General features: G+C 41.9%; 1 protein-coding gene across 2 annotated transcripts in view; it reads left to right on the forward strand.

Annotated features, from left to right (window-relative positions):
- LOC136557178 (sodium channel protein type 5 subunit alpha-like) overlaps positions 1–23,953 on the forward strand; it is a 177,022-nt gene that overhangs the window by 77,348 nt on the left and 75,721 nt on the right. For both annotated transcript variants that reach the window (XM_066550788.1, XM_066550798.1), the window contains exons 14-16: positions 275–448; positions 1,863–2,219; positions 22,608–23,075. In XM_066550788.1, the coding sequence (XP_066406885.1) occupies positions 275–448; positions 1,863–2,219; positions 22,608–23,075 (999 nt within the window). The remainder of the gene's footprint in view (positions 1–274; positions 449–1,862; positions 2,220–22,607; positions 23,076–23,953) is intronic.

Genomic DNA, 23,953 nt, shown 5'->3' on the forward strand with positions numbered 1-23,953 from the left:
TACTATGATTATTCAGATGATGGAAGGAGATAGAAATGTATGTTCCAATCCAGATCCTGAAGTCAGATGTCATTATAAGTTTACAGCAGTACCAGGTATTATTGTGAAAAGACTAGACAAAATTGTAATACAGATAAAGAGTCAGCCACAAAAAAAGCAAGTATTTGTTTGAATGTGTGTGACTTTCTGCTGGGTTTACCTGTGACAGTGGAAACTCCACAACCAAGGAGTTGTGCTTAAAAGGTTTGTTTGACTTCATATTTTCTTTCTGCAGGTCTTCACTGGGATTTTTACAGCAGAAATGATCTTCAAAGTAATTGCCCTTGACCCCTACTACTATTTCCAACAGGGCTGGAATATTTTTGACAGCATAATTGTTATTCTAAGCCTGATGGAACTGGGTTTGTCCAGCATGGGAAACCTGTCAGTTTTGCGCTCCTTTCGACTGGTAATGGTCTTATTCTGTTCTTAACCATCTTTTTTTAATTACATATAAACTCTGACATGAATGCAACATATTTTCTTAAAAATGCATCTGCCTATAATTGCTGCAAGCTGGTGAACAGTATGTGACACTAATTACTGTGGGATAAATGGAATTGTTCCAGATTTACATCAGGGTAAATGAGAACATAATTTGATTCTTTCTAGCTGTGCCAGGTACTTGCAGCACACTTAAAATATTTGAATTCCAATTTGTAATAAAGATCTGCCATTTTATACCTGTGCACCTGTTAGCACAGACAGTAGAAAATTGATAGCCCAAGAAATGCAAGAGCTGATATCTTGTTGTTTTAGGAGCTGTTATTCCTAAATTATGTTATAAACATGCCACTGTTCTTTTAGATGTTGTCAAAAGAAAATGAATTTTTTTTTAATTATTCAGAGAGAGGTTGTTGTTTTTTTTTCTAGAACTGATCAGCATAACATAGCATCTGTCTTTCACGGGAACTCCTGAGCTGTCAGCTCCTTTGTTAAGCAGGGGACAGTGGTGTCCTATTAATGAGAGGCTGGCGACATTCTGGAACAGAAAAGTACTTTCCTTGCCAGCTTGGCATTTGTGTTGCACTTCATGTACCAGGATGTCCATGCTAATTATTCTGGCCATGATATGGCTTCAAAATTTTTAAGATTGGGAAAATAAGGCCTTATGGTTACATTTACCAGAAGAAAATATTTGTTTTTTTCCCAAAAATTCTCTGCATTGCTCAAAAGCGTAAATTTTCCATCACTCTCCTGTCTCCCTCCAGTTTTTTGGAGCAATCCTGCTTCAATAGGGCTTAATTTAGACCTTCAGTTGAAAACACAGCACAAGGGCTAGGCACCATTTACATCCTTAAAATAGGTCTTAAGTGGGCCGTGGGCTGTGCACAGACTGCGGGATCCTCAGCACAGAGGTGATTTTCACCCTGGGAGCTAACAGCTAATAACATCTGACTGAGACTTGCTCTGAAGCACAGAGGAATCCCTTCTCTCATTGTGGGACCAAACCTGAAATCCCTCCCTCCAGATGCCTGCCAGGATGTTTATTTTGAGGAGGAAAAGCAACACAAAAGAAAATACTAAGAAATAGATGTCCTTCTGCCATCCTTTCCCCACCAGTGGGGGAATGTGCCATTAAAACCATGTCTATCTAACCAGGCAGAGCATAGCTCAGGAAAACTTAATTCTCATCTGAGAAGCCTAAGTGATGTTTTATTAATAGAAGTAATGAGGTTAACAGGAAGTATGGCTAAAATCACCTTGTACCACACGCACTGCGGCATTTAACATCTTTCACGTTTTACTCACTTGAATAATTCATTGGCTGAAATGGCTGGTGCTTCTGTGAGCTGACACTGTTGTTTATGTTCTGTTCACAGCTGAGAGTCTTCAAGTTGGCAAAGTCCTGGCCGACCTTAAATACGCTCATTAAAATCATTGGAAACTCAGTGGGTGCCCTCGGTAACCTCACTCTCGTGCTGGCCATCATCGTCTTCATCTTTGCCGTGGTAGGAATGCAGCTTTTTGGGAAAAGCTACCTGGACAATGTGAAGAAGATAAGCACCACTGGCAACCTGCCACGGTGGCACATGAACGACTTCTTCCACTCGTTCCTCATCATCTTCCGAATTTTGTGTGGAGAGTGGATCGAGACCATGTGGGACTGCATGGAAGTAGCTGGGCAGCCACTGTGCCTTCTCGTCTTCTTGTTGGTCATGGTGATAGGAAACCTGGTGGTGAGTTCTCAAGATGTTTTGGGTTTTTTGTTTTCTTCCTTTCCTGGTGGGCATGTGCAAATGTACCGTTTCTTAATCCAGAAGTGGCAAATCTCACATTGCTCTACAATTTTAATTCAATGAACCGAGTTGTCACCAAGACAGATTTGCTCCTATCCCAAAGTTGCATTACTAGTTGGCTAGTTGGAAATGAGGACTTGCTGGGTTTTTTCAGAAGAGCAGATGTTTTCCTAGAAGAAAGGTACATAGGTTGATCACAGTGATTTTATATTTTATGCTGTTCATGGGGCTGAAGGATTTCCTGATCTCTTTTCTGTGCAGGTGTGAGTATCACTTCAACTATCCCTGTTTTGGAATATTTATTTTTCCTTTCAATTTTATATATTTATATTTCCCTTCACTTCTGGCCCAGAACACACACACCATATCACAGCACAGTGTCTTTGAGAGGAGTTTTGAATGTCCTTAGCCTACATGTTTTAGGAAACTGCAGGTTTTGTTTACAGTAATGTCACTGGCTCACTTGCTGGTTTTTTAATAGACTATCCCATAAGCATGGCTTACATAAGCTCTGAACCTATTAAGACTGAGTTATATTTCCCTGTTGACATCTTAAGGAGCGCTTTGCTGGCTTTCAGTCATTGTGGAAATGTTTTGCCTGTTCAGCTTACAGAGCATCTTTGACATTGTGGCTCTAATGGCCTTACTGTTTATGTAGTGAGTTATTTAATAGTAGATGCTGCTGTAGGAAAAAAAAAGAAAAAGAAAAAAAAGAAAAGTTGTTTGCTTTTATTGGTTGTTTTGCTTTTAAGTACCCAATATTTTGGTACTCGGCTGCTGGGGTAGAAAAGTTCTTGAAAAAGCTTGTAAAAAAGCAAAGTGTGTTGCTTTGTTTACATTACCTTAAATTTTAACAGTTATTTTCACATGAAAATATCGATTGCAAAAGCAAAGTATATTTTTAAGGGGTTTTTTAAAATAAAAGTCTAAAGACTAAACTGTAATTACTCAGAAAGTGAGAAATTATTTACATTTTTTTCTATGACTTACCATTTCTATAAATTTTTTTTAATTACATTTGATTAGAAGAGCAGGGGCAGAATATTACTTTCTTTATTTAGGAAAAAACCCATTATTTATTATATCTTTTAGGAGAGTTTAGCCTGAGCTCTAGAAAGTTAATTTCCCCCTGCCATTAAGCAATGTGTTCTGTGTATGATGATGAAAGCTGGAAATAATATGTGTTTAATTCTGGGGAAAATGTTAACATTTGAAATATTCATGGATTATTAAGAGATGTGAATTAGCAACATCTGATACCCTTAGATATTAACACTCATTAGTGTGCACAAGTTCTGCTAAGTATGAAATCTGTCTCAGCAGAGACTGCATTAACATTATCTACGTATATTTAACCTTCAGAGCTCAAAAAAAGAGACTGTCCCAGATGTAAAAAGATATTGAAAAACTCTGCATGGAGAAGCTGAAGTTATTGGTCAGCTGAAAGAGAAAATCACTAGCTTTACTCTTTTCAGCCAACAGTTCCGTAAGGATGTGGCAAAGACTGATAAAGAGGAATAATTCCTCATAGAAAAAAAAAGAAGGAAATTATTTATAAGTGAAAGAACAGCAGATTGTGAATCATGAGACTCATCCAATGCCAACATGGGGATTTCATGATGTCGATTAGCAGGTAGAGAGGAGGTCATCTTACACCTCTGGCACCATAAAAATTGTTGCTTTCTTCAGTAAGAGTGGATTGAACTCACCAACTCACTCTCATAACATCACCAGACCCAAAAGTTCTGGTAGCTTAAAAGCACCACAAGCCCTTTCAAGTAAAAATACTCATGTGCAAAAACTTTTACCTGTAACTCCATTGCCATCCGTGCCAGCAAAGTCTCTCTTTTAACTTGTTGAGATCCTTTTTCCTCCTCTGAGTTTCAGGAGTCAGTTCTGATAAAGAATATTATCCTGAGGCTGTATCTCATTTGGACTCTAAATTCTTCCATGGTATCTGGAGGCTTGGAGAAAATCTTGGTGTAGCATATCTGTACATGCATCTAAATTAAATACTTTTATCTGTCACATCTGCCTTATGGTGATGTCTGTGGTCTCTTTCCCAACTGCAAGTCTGAGGATTGTGGAGCAAACTTGCACCTGAACTCCTGTAAAGTCTGCAAACTGGTGTTGAAATTGTTACAGCCACTGCAATTCTGTGGTATGTTCAGTGATTGGTTTGCAGGTCTTATCCAGCCTCACTAACATGAAAATTCAAAGGAATGGTGAAGAGCCAGGAAACTTAGTAAGTGCCCTGGGCAACACTGTGTTATAGAGCAGTCCAGTTGTTGAAAGGAATTTTAGTATATCCTTAGTGTTTGGGTTGTATTCATATATCCTGAAAATGTCTGGGACAATTTGTGTGAAATGCCACACGAAACTATATTTAAGTCTGGTCAGCTGGTGAGTGAATCATCTTCAAGGAGCTAAACTTTACAAAATAGTTGGAAAATGATGTGCAGTGTTACTGCTTTTTGCACAATAAAGCTGTGCTCCTACTGGCAGGTGGCATTTTAGAGTCACTGAGGCTGCTTTAGAAGGTAAAGCCAAACCAGACAGATGATAAGAATTTCTTCCTCATTTGTAAGAGAGAGCTTCTGAAACAGCTAAGTGAATAATTACGCTTTTTGTTAAGTTTTCAAAAGGGTTTAACATGTTTTTAATGTATACTTATGTTACTGAGGTGAACAAGGAAAATCACCAAGACAGGAATTATTGAGATGATGTAGGAGAATTAGGGACAGGAGGCAGGCCCTGGTGCCCCCTGCTCTGGCCAGAGTCAATGTGACACCAGCCATTTCTCAGGGGACAGCTGTGTGTGCTGGGTGCTGTGGTGGTGTTTGTGGGTCCCCAGGATGAGGGAAGAGATGAGAATCTTGGCTGCACATTTCAGAAGGCTGATCGATTATTTTATGATATATATTATATTAAAAGAGAATGATATATTAGAACTATACTAAAGAAAAGAGAAAGGAGACATCAGAAGACTAGAAAAGAATGAATAATAAAATCCTGTGACTGAGCAGAGTCCTGACACAGCTGGACTTGTTGATTGGTCATCAAGTAGAAACAATCCACATGGAAACAGTCAAAGATGCACCTGTTGGCAAGGAACCTCCAGACCATATTCCAAGCAATCAGATAATCATTGTTTACATTTCGTTTCTGAGGCCTCTCAGCTTCTCAGGAGAAAAATCCTAGCAGAAGGATTTTTCAGAAAATATGTCTGTGACAGGGTGCTAACAACGTGCATGAATAAAAGTGACACTTCCATCACAGGCAGCACAACCTCCCAGGCTCACTGGGTGTGTGTGACATACGCTGGCCAAGCCACACTTTTACCCTCTGGTGGCCACCAGGGTGAAGGATGGATCCTGCCAGCCTCTCCTGATGTGCCACCAAGGGAGGGACAGCCTGAAATGCGCTCGCTCTCTCTGCTCCTGCTCCAGCTGGGCTGCAGGAGCCAAAAAGCATCTCTAAGTGTTCAACCCACAGAGCTGCAGTGCATTAACTGGCCCTCAGGGCTGAGTTCTGGGCTGCTGTTCCCTCACCTCTGTCCCATTCACACATCCCAGCTCATCCATGGCACATCCACCCCTGTTCCCCAACCCACCACAAGCTGGCAAATCACTGCTGCATTTCCTTGGTGGTTCTTGCATTGCTGGAGCCACAAGCATGTGAGCATGTAGGGTCTGCAACCAGGAAAGTGATACCTTAAGAATTTTCCTTAAAAGCAGAATATAAGAATGGAATTCCTCCTTTAGGATCAGTCCCAGCCTTTTTCTTTTTTTTTTCCCTGCTGTCCATTCACTCAGAAAAATATTGATGACATTTTTTGAGAACACTAAGGTAGAAATCACAACCAATTTCTAGGGTATCACACTGTCCTGTAGGCAGGATTGCATAACCATTATTGAATTAATGCATGATGCATGGAATTATGAAATATAAAGTGTAAGGTCATGCACTCAGCCCTGTTAAAATATTTATGTTATGATCCAGTAGCTTACCAGCAGAAAATGCTTGAGAGCATATGTATCAGTCACTGTGAACATCTGCATCTGAAATAATTACATGGAGGTGCCTTTATAGTCAGATCTGGTTAATGGAGTCTGTGAAGTCATAAAATATCTTACCACCCAAAAAATCTAAATATATCAGGCTGAATAGCCCCTAAAACTACGTATTTCTGTCCCTGACATCCTAGGAGGCAAACAGCTGTAGAAATCCCCATGTGGCTTGATATGTTGACCCAAGAGGACCTTCTGGTCCTGTTTTTTCCTATGGTAATTTCAGTGCCTGGCAGCAGAGCTGCTCAGCAGGGTTTGGATGAGATTTGAAGTGACCACTTTGGTTAAACTCAGTGGAAACTTTTCTCTGAAAAGTCAAATGTGGCTGAAACTTGTCTTTCTCTTCTGCTTCCACATCTCAGGAAGTATTTATGGATGTTTTTTCTGTTATAATTTGGCTCGTGAGACAGGTAGAAATATGGAAATGTCACATTCTTGGATGGAAGAGGTTTGTGCCTGCCTACATGCCTTTTCTACAATTCCATATAGGAAAGGATACTTGAAGAGGTGTTCTGGGAAAGTCCCACCAAACCTCCATCAGGTTAAAATCAATGGATTTTCAAGCTGGTCAGACAACAGAACCTCATTAGGAGTCATTCACCCCCATTTCCCTCTTGAACAGACAAAATCTGTTGATAAAATGTGTTACCAGAGCTGTTCTGACAGACACAGTTCTGCAGCTGGGCAAGAAAGAAAAATCAAGTTACAGGGTTTTGACCAGCCTGGTCTACTGGAAGGTTTTATGCCCAGTGCAGAGGGGTTGAAAACAGGTGATTTTTAAGGTCCCTTCCAACCCAAGGCAGGAGATGATTCTATGAATGGGAGCAATGCAGAACTTCTGGGTGCTTCCACTTCATCCTGTTCATTTACAAGAGTCTCCCTTCTGACCATGAGAACATTGTCCTGAGCACCACCAATGCAACCTGGATGGGAATAATGGCTTAGAAGGAGGAGAAAGGCAAGAAAGATGAAGGGTCAATTAGCACAGATCCTGGCCTGACAGATGTGCAAGAGAGAGATTTGGGATTGGGAGGATTGTTTGGGTGGGGAAGAGAAATGGCTACAGCTTTATGTGAAGCTTAATCTATGAGAAGAAATTCACAGCAATTCCCTGCCCTGAATCACTTTCCTAAATAACAGAGCCTAAGCAATATAAGGTGTCACTGGGTCCCATGTGTCTAATACTTTTTTTTTGTTTTGTTTGCTAAAGTTGCCTTTAGTTCAATGTTTAGAATGAAGAAAACAGATAAAAAAACACAAAAGAGGCAGCTTTGTGTGTGCTTGTGCAGCAGCAATGTGTAGTGCTGAAATGTGTGAGACAGGGCTTATATTTGGATTGCATCGTCTTCAACACAGGGGCTTTGCTTCTGTATAAACCCTTTTCTAGAATTAATTACTGAGTTTCAATAATTGAGCACCACAATCTCTAAATGAGGAACGTAAGAGTGAGTCTGTGTGGCCACCTGTGAAGGAGAACTGGTAGCCCACCCTGTGGGAATCCATCAGCTGTATGGGAGCTGTGCAGGTCTATCCCAGCTGGAATATTGTGATCAGTGCAGAGTATGAAGAAGTTTAATAACACAGATTGAGATGTTCTTTTGCATTTGCCCTCAGTGCCAGAAAATATCCCTGAACACATTTAATTTATTAGTGTAGGAGTATCCATAAAGTCCTGTCTCACTCAATGCTGATGCTTCTCCATCACTGCAGATTTCTCAGCAGATCACGTCTGGGCTTGAAAGAGGCTTATGGTAATGTCAGATTTTCTCTTTGTTTAAATGAAATGGGTACAGAGAACTATCATTATCCCTTGTGGTAAAACCAGAAGTAATAGCAAAATAGCATCTTACAGGCCTGGGTAAAAGTGGATTACGATTTTACATTTCAAGAGCTCAGACAACCAAAACATTAGGATGGTCAAAGGTGGTCTTCAGATGGAGATTTGTATTTCTGCCTGACATGATAGGGCTGTCACTGAGGGAAGATACATCAAAACCCCAACGCTTTTAAAAGACAGGAAGCATTAAACCACGGAATTTCAAGACTATAAAACTTTTTAAAGGGTGATGAAGGGCTATTTTACCCCAAAAAGTACAAGGCCTCTTTAATTCAGACAACCTTTGCCAAGAAATGAATGCAAATGGAACTCTGATGACATATGATAGCCCTCTTCCAGGTATCTCCTTATTTTCTTTTCAAATTATATACAAATATAGAATACCAAAGCCCCATTTTTGTGGGTTTTACTTTCTATCCCTAGAGAAATGTTTAACTCAAGGGTTCCAGCAAGACTTGCTGCCATGAATCAAGTAATTATTTTTGCATTTAATGACAAACATGACTTACTCATGGGGGCCACTGAGGACGTCCACCGTGTGAATAAAGGTTAATCTCCTTGGAGGAATATGTAGTATTTGTATTGAATCTAATTATTAATAGAAATGAAGTGCAATTTTAAAATATTGTGTGCCTTCTAATTGCAAATCAAACTAGATAAGATCTGCTTGCTGGAAATTAAAGCAAGTTTGGGAAGAAGGTATTACAGCCCAAATTACAACATTTATGGTTTAGATTTTTAATTTTTGAATCACAGTAGAGGTCTGCAGTGTCCTCAAGCTTTACATGTTGTACTTCTGCCTCTAAGCACATACTCTCCTTGGGGTCCATAGGTTCCACTTCTTGCACAATGGAAGGAAGAGAGGATAAAGTGCAACTATGTGAAACCTGTGGAAAAACAGCTTTTTGCAAGGAGCAGGGAAGCCACAGGAGATTTGAAGAGAGCTCAGGTTGTCCCAAGTCTCACACAAACACTCCCTTCCCTCCTCTCTCTCTGCACCCCATTGCTCATGATGCTGCTCACCTTATCTGCTCTTTCAGCAGCTCCCAACATTCTGGAAATCTGCATTTGTGTTTTGGTTACATCAGCTGAGAGGGCCAGCAGATAAACAGGCAGGAATAGGCACGTCAGGAGCAGTCATCGTCAGGACAGACAAAATCTGCAAAGCAGCGAGCGAAGGGCACATGGGGCACCAGGGAGGAGGAGGATTGATCAGAAAGCTGCAGGAGCCATAATGAGAGCTAGGAAATACTGGCAACAAGGAGAGTTTGAGGGTCCAGAAGAAGCCAGGGAGCCCAAGGGATCCTTAGTGAGGAGTGAAAGTGTCGTTTGAGTCTGTCTCATCAGCTCGGGCACTTATGTAAGGGAGGCGAGTTTCCTCTCCTGAGTCACATGTGGGTCTGCAGGAGAGCAGCCCAAAATCCATCAATAAGCTCAGCTGGGGGTACAAAGAAAGTGGTGTCAGAGCAACTGTCAGCATGTCACTGCTGTCCTTCTTGCTCCTACTCATCTGGCAGTGGGAATATTTGGTGTGATGCTGCCGAGCTCAAACCTCCAAGGGAGGCAGATAAACCCCAGCACATTCCCAGCTTCTCCCTCCATCATTTCCATGCCAGCTACCTGAACACTCTGTGTGTCCCAAAGCAATTTTAGCCATTTGTATTCCCCATTATCCAGCCTTTCTTGAGAAGTGCCTGGGAAGCAGAGCACTCAGGTAGTCGATGCTTTTGGGCAAGAATCTGGCTATGTCTGCTTAAGTATTAAACATCCTCAGGGTTAAAGAAATGTCCACCAGAAGCAGATGGCATCATCTGATGCTTCAAAAAAATAAATCCTGACACCAACCATCAATCAGTCCAGTTGCCTCTGATGGCTCCTAGTAGAGATGGAAAGCCTCCATCCTCTTGTGGGTTACAAAGCTTTGAAATACAAAGCTTTTGCCTGACACTCCAGGCTTTAAAAGCTGTATGATTTATCAGCACCCATATAAATAACTATAATTTATTTTATTGGGTGGATATATCCCACCCAATAAAATAAATTATAGTTATTTATAATATACGTATAAATAATTATATATATATAGTTATTTATACATATTTACTACATGTATAACACTGGATGCTGGTGCTAAAAAGTCTGGGGAAATTAATCTCACTGTATTTGTGGTGGGCCATCAAAGACTGCTGGGTTTTCAAGATGTCATTCTATGGTAGATTGAGTGGAATCTATTCAAATCTGGGAGGTTTAGGGCTGCTTCCCCCCAGATATGTGAAGGAAATGCACCTGAAAATAAGTAGGAGTGACTACTTTCAAAACCTTCTTCTAAAAAGTAATCTGCTTCTTTCTGTCACTTCAGATTTATGAGAGTCTGTATCTGCTACAGGCTCAGTTGTTTCTTCTGAAGAGTTGAGTGTTGGCACTTGGTGACTAAATCTGAGCTTGCATCTTAGGGGGACAAGTGTGTTTTCAAGGTATTACATGGTGTTTGTGTTGAATATATACTAAAATCTGGCAATTTTTTCCCTGCAATATTCATCCACAGAAAGGTAGATATTTGAAAACACAGCTAGCTCAAATCCCAGTAGGAGTTGGCATACATAAGAGGAGTGAGCTTTTGCTTCTGATGAAGCTCAAAGGAGGCTGAAAACAAAAAGTGGACTAAAACTTTTTTTTTTTTTTAATTTATTAGTGACATAAGGAATTCCCAAAGCAGTAGTCCAAAGCAGATTCATTAGTGGACTGTGACAGATTTTGGCATTTGGTGCAGATTTTCATCAGTAGAATTATAAATATTGCTTCTTGATCTATAAATTAGTCACTGGGATATATCAGAGAGAAATAAAATCTGTTAACAATGCTAGTGCTCTTCTGTAGGCATGGGTATAGGGGAACACAAAACTATCTTCCATTTCTTCCATTAACATTTATGGGTGTGAGGTGTCTTGGAAATATGAAGGAAGAAGAATGACAATACATTACTTCAATTGACCCAACTCTTTGTAAACCATCCTCATGCCTTTTGTTCTAATTGTGTTTCCAAATCAAAGATATTTCTCTAAAACCATTGTTTAAGCGTTGACTCCATTGTAGGAACTACTGACACGGTGGAATATTTTTAATAAGATACACCATATGTATGTTTTATGTTCTCACAGATATTTTACTTGTGAAGATTCTAGTGGATTCCTTGCTGAGATTTGGTTTCATTCCAGGGGATCAAAGGGGAGCTAAGTTATTATTTGGAAAACTGCAGCCCTGTTGGTGTGGCAGGCATGAGTAAGGTCAGCCTGCCCACTTTCTGTCCTACATGTGTCCTTGATTAGTAGTGTAAGTAGGGGTTTGTCAGTGGTTAAGTTCTTGCTAATAACTGGGTAGTTATTAAAATCTAGAAGGCACTGAGTCAAATTTAATTGGGCAAGAGTGTGCAAAGGTAGGTACAACTAAATGTGTCTCTTTTTATTAATGTCACAGTGCAAGTTGTCTGGATGTCACTGAAAGGGTAATGACAACAGAATTATTCCTAACATGTGCTCAGGGAAAGGCAAGGTTTTAATGCTAAAATAGACCAGGTGGTACAAAATTAATACATTGTTCACGACTCCTAAACATCTTGCACTTTTTTTCTAAAAAAATCCAGTTACAAATACTTTTTTTCCTTCACCAAAAATAAGCAGTGAGCTGTTCATTCTTACAGTTGCCTCTAGAAATATCTTGTTAAAAAGAATATGTGAAACAACCAGTGAGTCATGACAGACTTAACCTTCTTAGCAGGTGTATGATATTTAAGAGACACTGGAATTTATTTTTTCATGTACAGTGCACATTCATATCTGGATTCTCCACCCAGCACATGTGTGGCAACACAGTCTGTGGCTTCTCAAGGAAAAATGCTGAATAATGCATATGGAAAATAAATGTAGCACACAGGGTCAGATACCAGTTTCCTGCTTTTTGGAGTCTTATTGAACAGTAAGAAATTCCTTACAAAGGGAATTCCTGCCTTTGGTCTCCTGCTACCATTCCACATTTCTTCATCTTTCTGAAATTCCATTCATCTGTGTCTTACTGTGTTAAACTTCTTTAAATTCAATAAACTGACTGACCCACACTTACTGAGGAGAATCTCCAATAGAAATAGATCTATTTCATCATTTTTATATTATTGCAAACAATACAAGGGAAAGGAGAACCAAACCTATTGATTTTTCATCTCTCTTACTATTTTTGCTTCTTTGCTACTATTTAAGTCCCTTTTGTTCTATTTCCTTGACTCCAGATTCATGTGTTAATTTTTTTTCCTGTTTTGTTTGGGTCATTCTTAGCCAGAATCATGTTTAAATTAGTTCTAATTGAATATGAATCAAATCTGCTGTTCCTTTAATTATCTTCTACCTAAAATATATTTTCTTCCATTTTGGTCAGTTCTGGGATTCATTGTCTTGGAATCAAAGAGTGGTCTATGTTGGAAGGGACCTTAAAGCTCATCTCATTCCAACCCCCCTGCCATGGACATGAGTGGACACCATCACTATCCTAGGTTGCTCCAAGCCCCTTCCAACCTGGCCTTGAATTCTTCCAGGGATGGAACAGTCACAACTTCTCTGAGAAACCTCTCCCAGTGCCTCACCACCCTCACAGTGTAAAATTTCTTTCTTATATCTAATATAAATCTCTCATTTTTCAGTTTAAAGCCATTATCCCTTGTCCTATCACTCCACGCCCTTGTCCCAAGTCCCTCCCCAGATCTCTGGTAGCTGCAGTAACTGTAACATGATATCTCCATGGGAATTTTGGAAGCATTAAGAAAGGTGCAGAATTACCCACAGCTCAGCCACAGACCCAAGGGGAGGGGCTGACCATTGAGGACACTCTGGGGCCCAGGAGCAGGCGCTGGCAGATGAAATGGGTCACTTTTTAGGACAGCAGTGAAGTGTGTGCGTGTCAGCACCTCCCACCTTGCAGGGCATGGCTTTCATTGTGGAGATGTAACTGGGCCCACTGCTGCTAAATCCTCCCGTTTCTTTAATGAAATGTGGGGGTTTGTCCCACTTCTGAGTCATGGGGCTTCTACAAGAGAAGTCTGTGAAAGCCACAAGCCCAGCCATGTGCTGTGAAGGCAGGAGATTTCATACTGTGCAAAATTACTGGTAGAAATCTTTTTTGGAGCTTTTTTGAGATTTTGGAGCTCTTCTGAAAGAAGGCCTCCTGGCTGGCAGGCAGCTCTGTCACTTTGTTCTGCCCTTCCAGGAATCTGCACTTGGAAAATGCACAAAATCAGAACCTCCTTACACCTCCCAAATTCAGTGTAGAGGTATCCTTTTCACATTTCAATATCCTTTTCACATTTCAATATCCTTTTCACATTTCCTACTTTTTAATAGGAAAGTGTGATTTTGTGAGGGAACCCAAATTAAAATATTAAACCTGGGAAATTGATTAGAAAGTAAGATTTTTAAAGGAAACCATGCTCTCCCTGAAATTAAAAAAAAAAGGGGGGGGGAAGGTAATATTAATGATTTCTTGATTCTCTGATTTAATTTTCGAGTCTCTGGGCCTACCCTCATAGTGATTTTTCTTTGTTGTAATATATTGGCCACAGGGAGCCATTACTGTGCCCATTGTCACTGGTTTTCTTTCAATTTTACTATGTTTCCATGTGGGATTTTTTTATCCTTTTGGTTCTCTGTGGCTCTTACCTTTCCCCAGCTGTTTTCTGCCATGTGTGAATGAGAATTTCCTCTTTCTCTTGATCTCCAGACCTGACTGCCCAAGGGACACGATGGCCCTGAGATGACTGAGGGCAAAACTTAGCACAGTCCTTGGTCACAACTGAGTGTCCCCCTCTCTGTGGTGGTGTAGGATCTGAATTGTAAGATGATGAGGATCTGTGGAAGTGTAGGATCTAAATTGTAAAAGGATGATTCCAGGGATCCCACTCTGCCTGGACTGGGCAGTGTCCTCCATGTGAGCCTCCTAGGGTTGGATTTGGTCTTCAGGTAGAAACTGCAGATCTTAAGCATCCAAAATTAGAGGGTTTTTTCATTGTATAATTGGTAGAGCAGCTGTTGTTTGCATGCAGCCAGTGAAAATATTCCAGGGTAATGCAGGTGTTTCTCATTGATCATCACTCCTTGCAGGGAGCAGCAACAGCAAAGGCTCCCCAGACTGTGCAGTCTGTCTTGCTCTCTGATTGTCCTGACATCCTCCTCAGCAGGACAGCCAAACACTTTTCGTTGACCTAGCAGAAGGGTAATTGTCTCTTGGTTTGCAAACAATAAACTTTCCATAGTTTCCCTGGTGTTTTTGGGGTACCTTGAGCCTTTAACATCACGAACACAGCTGGTTTTGCTGGGAGAAGTTTTCAACTGGACTTGTCTCACAGCACGTTTTGTCTGTCTAGACAGTGCTTTGAGAAGTCCACAGCAGCTCTGATGGAGCCCTTGCTATTCTGATGAATTAATGTTGTTTTGATATCTGATTAAAAACCTGCAGGAACATGTTTGTTTTTATGCCATGACTCCAATAGTGGGAAGAATTTATCTGACTCCACTCACCCTCTCTTCCTCCTCATATATAACATTTGGAGACTTGGAATTTCAGAAATTTCAAGAAAACATTTGGTTTCCAAAGACTCATCATCTAATACTTCTAAGGAACATACTTAGGAAAAAAAAATAACACTGAAAGTCGTCAGCTACAAAAGAAATCCAAATTCAACAGTTCTTGACCAGATTTGGAGTGGTACAATTTGTCTGCACAGTTTCATGCACGTAGGTGAATAACAAATGAAAAAGTCTTGGAAACATGAGGCAACCACCAGGTTGTGGTGAGAAGTGTCACAGGTTGCCTCAGATTGATGTTTCCAGGATTGTGTTTCAAGTGACAAGGACACGGGCACCTCGCTCTTCCAGCTTGTGGGGTGCTGCAGGACCTGGGGATGAGGAGAGGCAGAGGTTGGTCCCTCCTGTGCAAAGGGAAGAGAACAGGACTGAGGAATCTGCCCCATTAATCACAGACATCCCTTTAAACCCTGAAGTGAGAAACTGGGTGATCATTCCCCACCCCATCAAACACAGGTGAGCACAGCTCCCATCCAGCATCACTTCTCTGCCCTGCACTGCTCAAACAGCTGCACCAGACACACCAAAACTGCAGGGAAACATAAAGTTCAGTCCCTGAAGAGAGGAACTGTCAGTAAAACCCCCAGCTTTATTGTAAATACCACAAAAACATTCAGGGTAGGGGGAACACCCTCAACTCAACCCATTCCTGAAGATACAGCTGAAGCTGCATCAGCCTCCCTGCTTGTTCTTCATAGGCCAGTGGTAAAATCAAGCATTGTTCTCCACTTTTTCTGGGTAAATAGAAATCATTCACATAAAATCTCTGAAATTACAGCCACTTTTTGCATATGAAATAATTATTCTTACCATATTACTTGCATTTTTTCTTTCCTAAGGAGAACATCCACTCTCATTGCCATCATGAAGTAGTTCAGAAATTTTATTTAGGAAATAGACTGTATTTGCTGAGTAGTTATTAAAATTCATTTTCTTCTATTTAAACAGATAAACCAGTTATTTCACCTAAGAGGCTAATACAGAGCTGATGAGAAAAAATTCCTGTTGGAAGAATTGGTATTACAGTGGTACTACAGTGCCCCACAACCCTCCCACCTGCAGCTGCCTGTGGGTTCAAACACTTTCCACATGGGAAGTTGTGTGGCTGCAAGGCAGGAAATTCATATCCCCATTTCCATGTGCTTTCCTAGCTGGTCCTGGGCAAGAAAAATGAAGGAGATTGATGGTGTCCAACCTGTGCTCTCCCTCACTTGCCTCAGGCTACAGGGACCTCTTGCCAATCTTGTGTTATGATCATTTTGACAGCAAGAAACTAAGATATCAGAAGAATGGGATTATGAGATTGACTGCAGGATAAAGGGAAACTGGGCTGGGAGGATATAAGCTTCTTATCCAAGCACAAATAACTGAAAGAATAGGAAGGGAATATAGAAAATAGATGATCATGTAAATTGCTTTTTGCAGGAATAGTCTCTCTTAGTAGACTTTGCCCTGGGATGAAAATGTACAAAAGATTGGAAAATACACTTCCAAGGAAGGAAATAATCCTCCAGAGAGACTGACTACATTACTGACCTATTACTGCAGATCTCTAACTTAGATCTAACACTTAGTGCAATGAAATCCCCTTTCTGAGCAGTTTTTCTTTGCAGCTTAGTGAATTCTGCTGCAGTAAACAAAATATAATAATTGGCGCCTATTTTGTTAGGCTTGCTAGAAGGTCTCCAAAGAACAAACTGCATCTCTCCCATCTGTGCTAGTCAAAGAACAGTGCAGATGTCCACTGCCATCCATGAACAGGAAGGAAATCAGATATTTTCACTGGTCAGAGAGTGCCTGAAGAGCTTCTTGCTATTCTGTATCTACCAGGCACTGCAGGTAGATGGGCCCTGTTTTGTCCACAATAAAAAAGTATTAAATGAGTAGCTGAAAAAAGTATTCAATGGTGATCCTGGCAGGTACTTCACATGCACTGTCTGGCCTTTCCTATGCAGCTGAGTGCCAGAAGTGACAATGAGCTGCCACAGAGTTACAATTTGGATTAATGACTTCCTTTTTGCAGGGTAGATTTCACTGATAGGGGTATTTTCCTGTTGTTACAGCAAAACCTGCTTGGCTGGCTCCTAGGAGATTTCTCTTCCCCAGGAAAGAAAGGTGTAAAATCCCTTCCCTCCTCCTGTGTGACACCAGTGAGGGTCCAGGGCAGTGGATGCAGTGCTGAGTTAATTCACAGGAGCTCAGGAGGCTGCACACTGTCTGACTGAACGACAGATGGAAGGTTAAATACATAAAGATTTATATTGCTCCACTTTTACCAAATCAAGGCAAACAAAAAGGTGGAAGGGAAAGGAAGAAGCAGTCTCATGGTTTCGTTCCAAAAGTGTTCTAACTTCAGCAGCAGAGCTTGCAGATATATCTTCAAACAGGATTTGATGAGAAGGTGTCACCTGAATAGAAATTGTCTGATTTTGCCCTGTGTTGACACAAAAGGAGATGATGGAGCTGAGGTACTCAGACTGCAGCCTACCACAGCATCATATGTATCTCCCTGCCTAGAGCTTTTTGGGGAGGACAGGTGCTTCCAGCAGCCTGTTTCCCCCACCATGGATGGGGAGCTTGGAATCAGCCTCAGAGCTCCAGGCCCCTGTGCTTTTCACTTTTTGCCAGCACAGAATTGGTGCAGCACCTTGCACAGTGCCTGGTTTGTTACCCTGTGCTGCTGCTTGGGTTGGGGCTGGAACACCCTGAGCTCCCCTCTGCCCTGGGGAAAGCTGTAAAGGCTGGTTTAAAGGCTTCTCACCACTGTCCTCGAGTGTGATTGTCCCCAGGATGGGCTGCCGGGTGTGACAATGGACAGTGTTGTTGCTCATGTAATTTAGTTTTAGATAGGCCTGCAGGGAGCTGGACTTGATGATTCTATGGGTCCTTCCAGCTTGAGATACTCTGATTCTGTGTGGCTTATTTGACCTGTATCTACCTTTAATCCATCTCTGAGATACAAAATCCAAGCTTGCTTAGTCTTTGGTGGGCACTGCTCAGCTCCTCAACATCCCCTGGGATGCCAGACTGTCTCCATTGTCTGCAGACATCCTGGGAAAACCGCAGCTTAAGCACCTCAGGGAGGCACCTGCCATGGGGCTGAATTAATCTGATCATTTGTGCCTCATACTGGCACAACCAGAGTCACGAGCTTTGGAAAAGGCATTGGAAGTGAGAAGGTCAGCGAAAGCATGCTGGATTGTCATTAGGCTAAAAGCTTAATATAATTATACTAAAAGAATTTGGGGTTCTTTGAGTGCATCTGTCATTTGATTCCCAACCCCAAAGACCAGAAAAGCGACCTGCTTTCACAGTCTGGCTGCTCAGTGTCACTGGAAAGCAGATTTCTTTCCAAGGGGATCCATATGGACATAGAAATCTGCCATTGCTTTTGCAAACTGAGGTAATCTTTAGTTAGCTTTTACTTAAACTGAAAGCACTGTGTTAGCAGCCAGGAGGACTGGGTATTATTAGTAACCTTTTACAGGAAATGTGGTGTGTCATGGGTTAGGCATATTTTTTTTTTCTGGAAAATGCAGTGTACAGTGAAATGTGGGAATAAGTAAACATAAAGTGCTTATTCAGCAGTTCATTCGGTTTGAATGCCCAGCAATGCAACTCTGAGGTTACCTGCTTATGAAGGAAGCAGGGAATGATATTTGAGATTTATTTTTGGCTCAAAGCATGAAGTGCAAATGGTTCTTTGTGCAAAATGTCAGCTGCATTTCTGGGAAGAAAATAAGATTGCTTTAATAATCCATGGTAAATAACAATACTGAGGATGCTACATGAACCTGCAGGTGTATCTAGACAAACATATCTAATGTATACATGTAGCTTGATGTCTGAAATGAATACAGAAAAGTGAATCAAAGTGCTTCAAACCTTTAGTGAAGAGCAGAGGTAATGAAGTACAGGATGAAATTCAGCTTCAGATAAGGAAATTCCTGTGCACACAAGGAGATATTCATGTATGGAGATATCTGGGCTACCACCACTCTGCAGAGGGCTGGGGCTTGACTCAGTTTGGCCTGAGGACCTCTGGGGATACTGCAGGGTATCCATCCTGGCCTCCAGCTGGACACAGATCTCCCAGAATAGCTTTTTGGTATTTTTTGTCCTTCTGGGCAATTGCCTGAGGGTGACTTGGGCATGGAAGGGTCAGATGGCACTAGGCATATTGGCAGATGCACGTAGCCCTGGCGTGGTCACCTGTGCTTGGTCAGTCTCTGTTGTCCACAAGATGAATTTCTGATTGAAATGAGGCTTAGGTGCACCATTAGACTCTCAGGGCTTGATGTTTGAGGCTGGAGGCACCTGCCATCCTTGATGAGCAATTCAGTCCCCTAAATTTGGCCAATCTGTCTCCCCCTGCAACACATGGGATGCCCTGGTTGGATGGCAGCTGGAGCTTTGAGAGGTCACAGACCTCCTGTGAGATATCTCAGATACCCTCCAGCATCAGCAGACACCTCTGTTAAGGTAATTGAATTGTACCTACAGAGTCCAGAAGATTTTTATTCTGGCTCCCTTTATCCCCTCCCTTCCTCCAGCTTCTCCCTCTCACATACACACATGGTTATTTTCAGGACACTTGTAGAAGTGTGGTTATCTCTGAGCCCCCATCCTGCTGTCAAACTGGGTTGAAAGTGGCTAAAGGGGATCTATCAGTGCCTCCTTCCCTGGTGGGCTCCCACCTGCTTGGCTGCACATCCACTGCTCTGGTTTCACACAGCATCACTTGCGAGTGGGGTGTGAAAGGAAAAATTGATTACCACCAGGCCACCACAGTGATGAGGAGACCCACACAAGCTCTCAGTGTGGTGGACCAGCTAAGAAACAATTAGCTTTAATCTCACTTTACCTGGGAGCAGGGCACTGCTGGGGCAGCAATGGTTTATTCACTGGTTCATAATGGACGGGGGCATCTGCTGTGCCACCAACTGCTTTTGTTTTCAGTCACAGTGATTGCAAAGGGTACTTTACAAAACAGCACTGACAGGGCACTTCAAACACTGTGCCATCAGAGTGATTAGGACCAGGTTTTCAGAATTCTACCCCATATATTCTGAATATTTGAAATAAGAGGGAACAGGGTAAGGGGACGATAGCAAAAAGATTGTGGCTCTTTGGTAAGACCCAGTTAAATAGAAGTACTTTTTATGCTGTTTATGTTGGTCTAGCAGGTGTTTTCAACTTAAAGTACTATCAGAAAGAGAGAAGTTAGGAGGCTTACAGGTATATCTGGTAGTATTAAGAGATCACAGAGAAAATACCTGCACAAAGTCCATTTTATTGCTGTAAATGGCAGGAGTGCCGCAGCACTGACCTCTCCTTGCCAGCACCCAGAGCTGCCACCCACCCACTTGGTACAGGCAGCAGCTGAGTTGATACCAGGCAATTTGGGATTGGTTTGTTTTGGGGTAAATATATTTTAGCAGATATTGGTTTGGGTCACCTTTGCCCTGTTCCTGTCATCCCAAGCATCCACCTGCAGTGTGAACTTTTTGCCCTGATAAATCCAGCACAAAAGCTGTAATTTATTTCTTCTCAGACCATAAGAGATGTAATGTTCAATATACAGCAGCTGGTGACCAGCCTGTGAGATACATTACTGGGGATGGCCTTTGAGAAGAAGCTGGCTTTGTTTATTGGATATAATGGTATTTATTCGGGGCAGGGGTATAAAAAGAGGTTTAAACCATCAAATATATCACTTAAATGCCTAGTTGTGTCTAATCTTGCCACACACTGCCAGCAAAAGTAGACAGTTCTGAAATGGCAAGAACAAGAGGAAGGTAACACACAATCTCAACTTCAGTTTGGATCTTTTCATAGACCTGTGAAAATCTTTAAATAGTTTTTTTTTTTTTTCCTGACTAGTAACAGCATTTTCAGGACCAAGCCTGCTTTGGGAGTGAGTCTTGCTCAGATTTGGCCACAGTAATCTGGTTGTGATGGCTTGTTTTAGCCTGGAGGGAGAAGTTTTTGAAGCTATATGACCTCAGAGGTGTTTATTCACAGTCACAATAGATTTCCTTCATGGCCCAGAGGATATTTAAAACAAAACTGTCTGTGAAAATGCATACAAATGTTTAGAAATGTTTCCAAATGTACAGTGTGGTTGAAGTGCCTTGCCTATGTACATCATTGTCATAGAATCATAGAAGAATTTGGGTTGGAAGGGACCTTTAAAGGGCACCGAGTGCAGTGAGCAGGGACATTTTTAACTAGATCAGGTTGTTCAGAGCCCCATCCAACCTAACTTTGAATGCTTCCAGTGATGGAAACCTGTACCTCGCCATCCTCATCTACAAATATTTCTTCCCTAAATCTAGTCTGAGACTCCCCTCTTTTAGTTTAAAGCCATTTCCCCTTGTCCTATTACAACAATCCTACAAGATTTGTCCCTATTTTTCCTATAGACCCTGTTTAAGCACTGAAAGGTCACAGTGAGGTCTTCCCAGAGCTTTTTGGGGAGGTTTTTTTGTATTCTATTTCAGAGCTTTACATTTTATTTTCCATGTTTTGGGGTGTTGGGGGTGGAGAGGGAGGAAGGCAATGTCAGTGTGTGTTATTGTCCATGCTAAATTTTTGCACCTGAGGTCAATGTGTTTGAAAATGCCTGCAGACTCCTTTTCCTGCTGAAACCACCTTAGAAATTAGAAACCCTCAGTAATTAGAGGGATTTCCATGATGGGGCTACAGGCCACAGATGAGATGAAACTCAGATCCTTCTGTTTCCAGGACCAAAAATGTCTTAGTTGGGATGGTCACAATACAAAGCAACACACTCCATTTTCAGAAGGCTTCAAACCTGTTTTTATTACAGCATGCACGCTTTTTATGCATTCTTACAAAACTCACAAGTTTACACTTGGTCACGAGAGACAAAGTGCTTATAGGAATAGGCAGTTGCAGGTTTCTCTTATTTATCCTCCTTTCTTTCTTGGTATCTATGTCGATGACCTTGGCAGAAAATTCTTTCAGGGCTGAACATGGATCCTCTTATCCAACTTCTCTCTGGCTCACAGAAGTCACTGTATCTTGGGCTCTCTAGCTGCTCAGAGTGACCTCAAGATGCATTAGAAAGTCTCTTTTCCCAGCCTGGTGGTTGAAGAAGGAGTCAGAGCTCTTCATTTCTCAGTCTCAAGGTTCTCAAGGTTGTTTATTGTTTCTTGCCTATGAAATTCTTTCTCCTGGCCTGCCAAGGTCCACTCAGCAAGATAATCAGGGACACTCTGCCTGCCCCCGGGGTGGTGTTATCTTTTTATACGAAAAACTATGTGTACATTATTTAAAATAACTTTCCAATACCTATCACCTATGTTAGACAGTGAGCTTCAACTCTAAACCAATCTAAAAGTGCTAACATCACAGCAGAAGATGGAGGCCAAGAAGAAGAAGAAGGAGAAAGGCTGGACGTGCTCAGATTCCTCCATCTTGCCCCCTGAACCCCCATTCTAAAAACCCCAAAAAATCTATTTTTCACCCCAATAAATTCACTATCGTTCTACTTAAACTTTCATGGCTTTTAATTCTTCATATAAAGGTTGGTAATTGTTTTTTCCAAGAGCTAAATCAAAGGCACAGGGGTCTTGGGCTCTGTGCCAAGGTCTCCGAGCCCCCTTACGGGGTCTCACATCCTCCAGGGCAGCCAGAGGAATTTCCTGGGTTCCGACAACTGTAAAACCTCTTACACACACACACACACACACACACACACACACGCACACGCACACGCACGCCCCCCCACATTTAAAACTCACCAATTTCCTTTCAACTTCACTCCTTCCAGGTGCTCAACCTGTTCCTTGCCTTGCTGCTGAGCTCCTTCAGCGCCGACAACCTCTCGGCCCCGGACGAGGACGGCGAGATGAACAACCTGCAGCTCGCGTTCGCCCGCATCAACAGGGGCCTGCAGTACGCCAAAAAAGCTGCCTGGAACTTCTGCTGCCACGTCCTCAGGCACCCCAAGACCACAGCTGAGAAGAAGGCCATGATGAAACTCGCTGCCCAGAACCCAGGAGCCCTCAACAACTGCGTGAACAGCCACGCCACCACCGAGCTCGGCAAAGACATGGAGAACCACAAGGAGAGCCATGCTGAGGATGGGGTCAACAAAAATGGAGAGAAACACCCAGCAATTACAGATGATGATTTTATGACCAATCCTGACCTGTCTATTTGTGTTCCTATTGCTGTGGGTGAGTCGGATATTGAGGAGGAGGATGAGGAGCAGAGCACCTTTACGGAAATGGAGCAGGTAGGCAGTTAAAATGTTTGTTAATTTTGGCCTATTAAATGCCCTTTGTTCCCACCCTTGGTCTGGATCCATGGCTAGAGATGCAAATGTCCTATGGCCTAATCCTGCCTTTGATATGCTGCTAACTTCAGAAGAAGTTACAGATGCATATCCAAGAGCAAAATTCAGTTTCCAACAAGAGAAATTTCCTTTCTTTGTATTCTTTGCTCTTGTCTAGATTAATTCTTCTAACCAGAGCAATTAAATCCTTTCTCACACAGCAGACTGGTTCTTTTGCCTTTCAGCTGAATCATGGGAATGCTGCAGAACAAATCTTAGGTTAGTGGAGGATTTTTCTCAAAATGGGCACTGTCTTGGTTTAATTTGTGCAACAAGAATTGAGGGTCAGGTAGTTCTCTTTAAAATACAGTAAGACAGAGGATTATATGACAAGGCACCAGAGAAAGAGAGAAGACGTGTTATCATTTGTTTTCTGACAAGAGAAAGTTACTCGCCTGCTCTTTGGTGTGACATGGCAGATTTCTTTTTTTTTTCTCCAGAGCACTCGGTAGTAAAGTCTGAAAAATCCTGTGCAGTTTGAAGTGTTGTATGAAATGAAGAAACATCTTCAGGGGAATGCTTTTCTTTGTCTCCTTCTCCCCCTCTCCCTTTTCTTTATCTCTCAGCTCCACACACCATATCTAGCTAATGTTTTCCAGAACCTCCAGCCTTGATCCAGCACCTTCTGACACTGGCTGAAACCAGTGGAGTTCAGCAGGCACTGGATCAAAGCTCCTGCTTCAGATCCAGCTGTCAGGAGGGATCCTCCATCTCATGGCTGAGGGGAAGAAAGTTTGAAAACAAAATAGTTGTTAGAGAAGGAAGGACTGTCAGAAAAA

The sequence above is a fragment of the Molothrus aeneus genome, chromosome 1 (genome assembly GCF_037042795.1).
Source record: "Molothrus aeneus isolate 106 chromosome 1, BPBGC_Maene_1.0, whole genome shotgun sequence".
NCBI lineage: Eukaryota > Metazoa > Chordata > Aves > Passeriformes > Icteridae > Molothrus > Molothrus aeneus.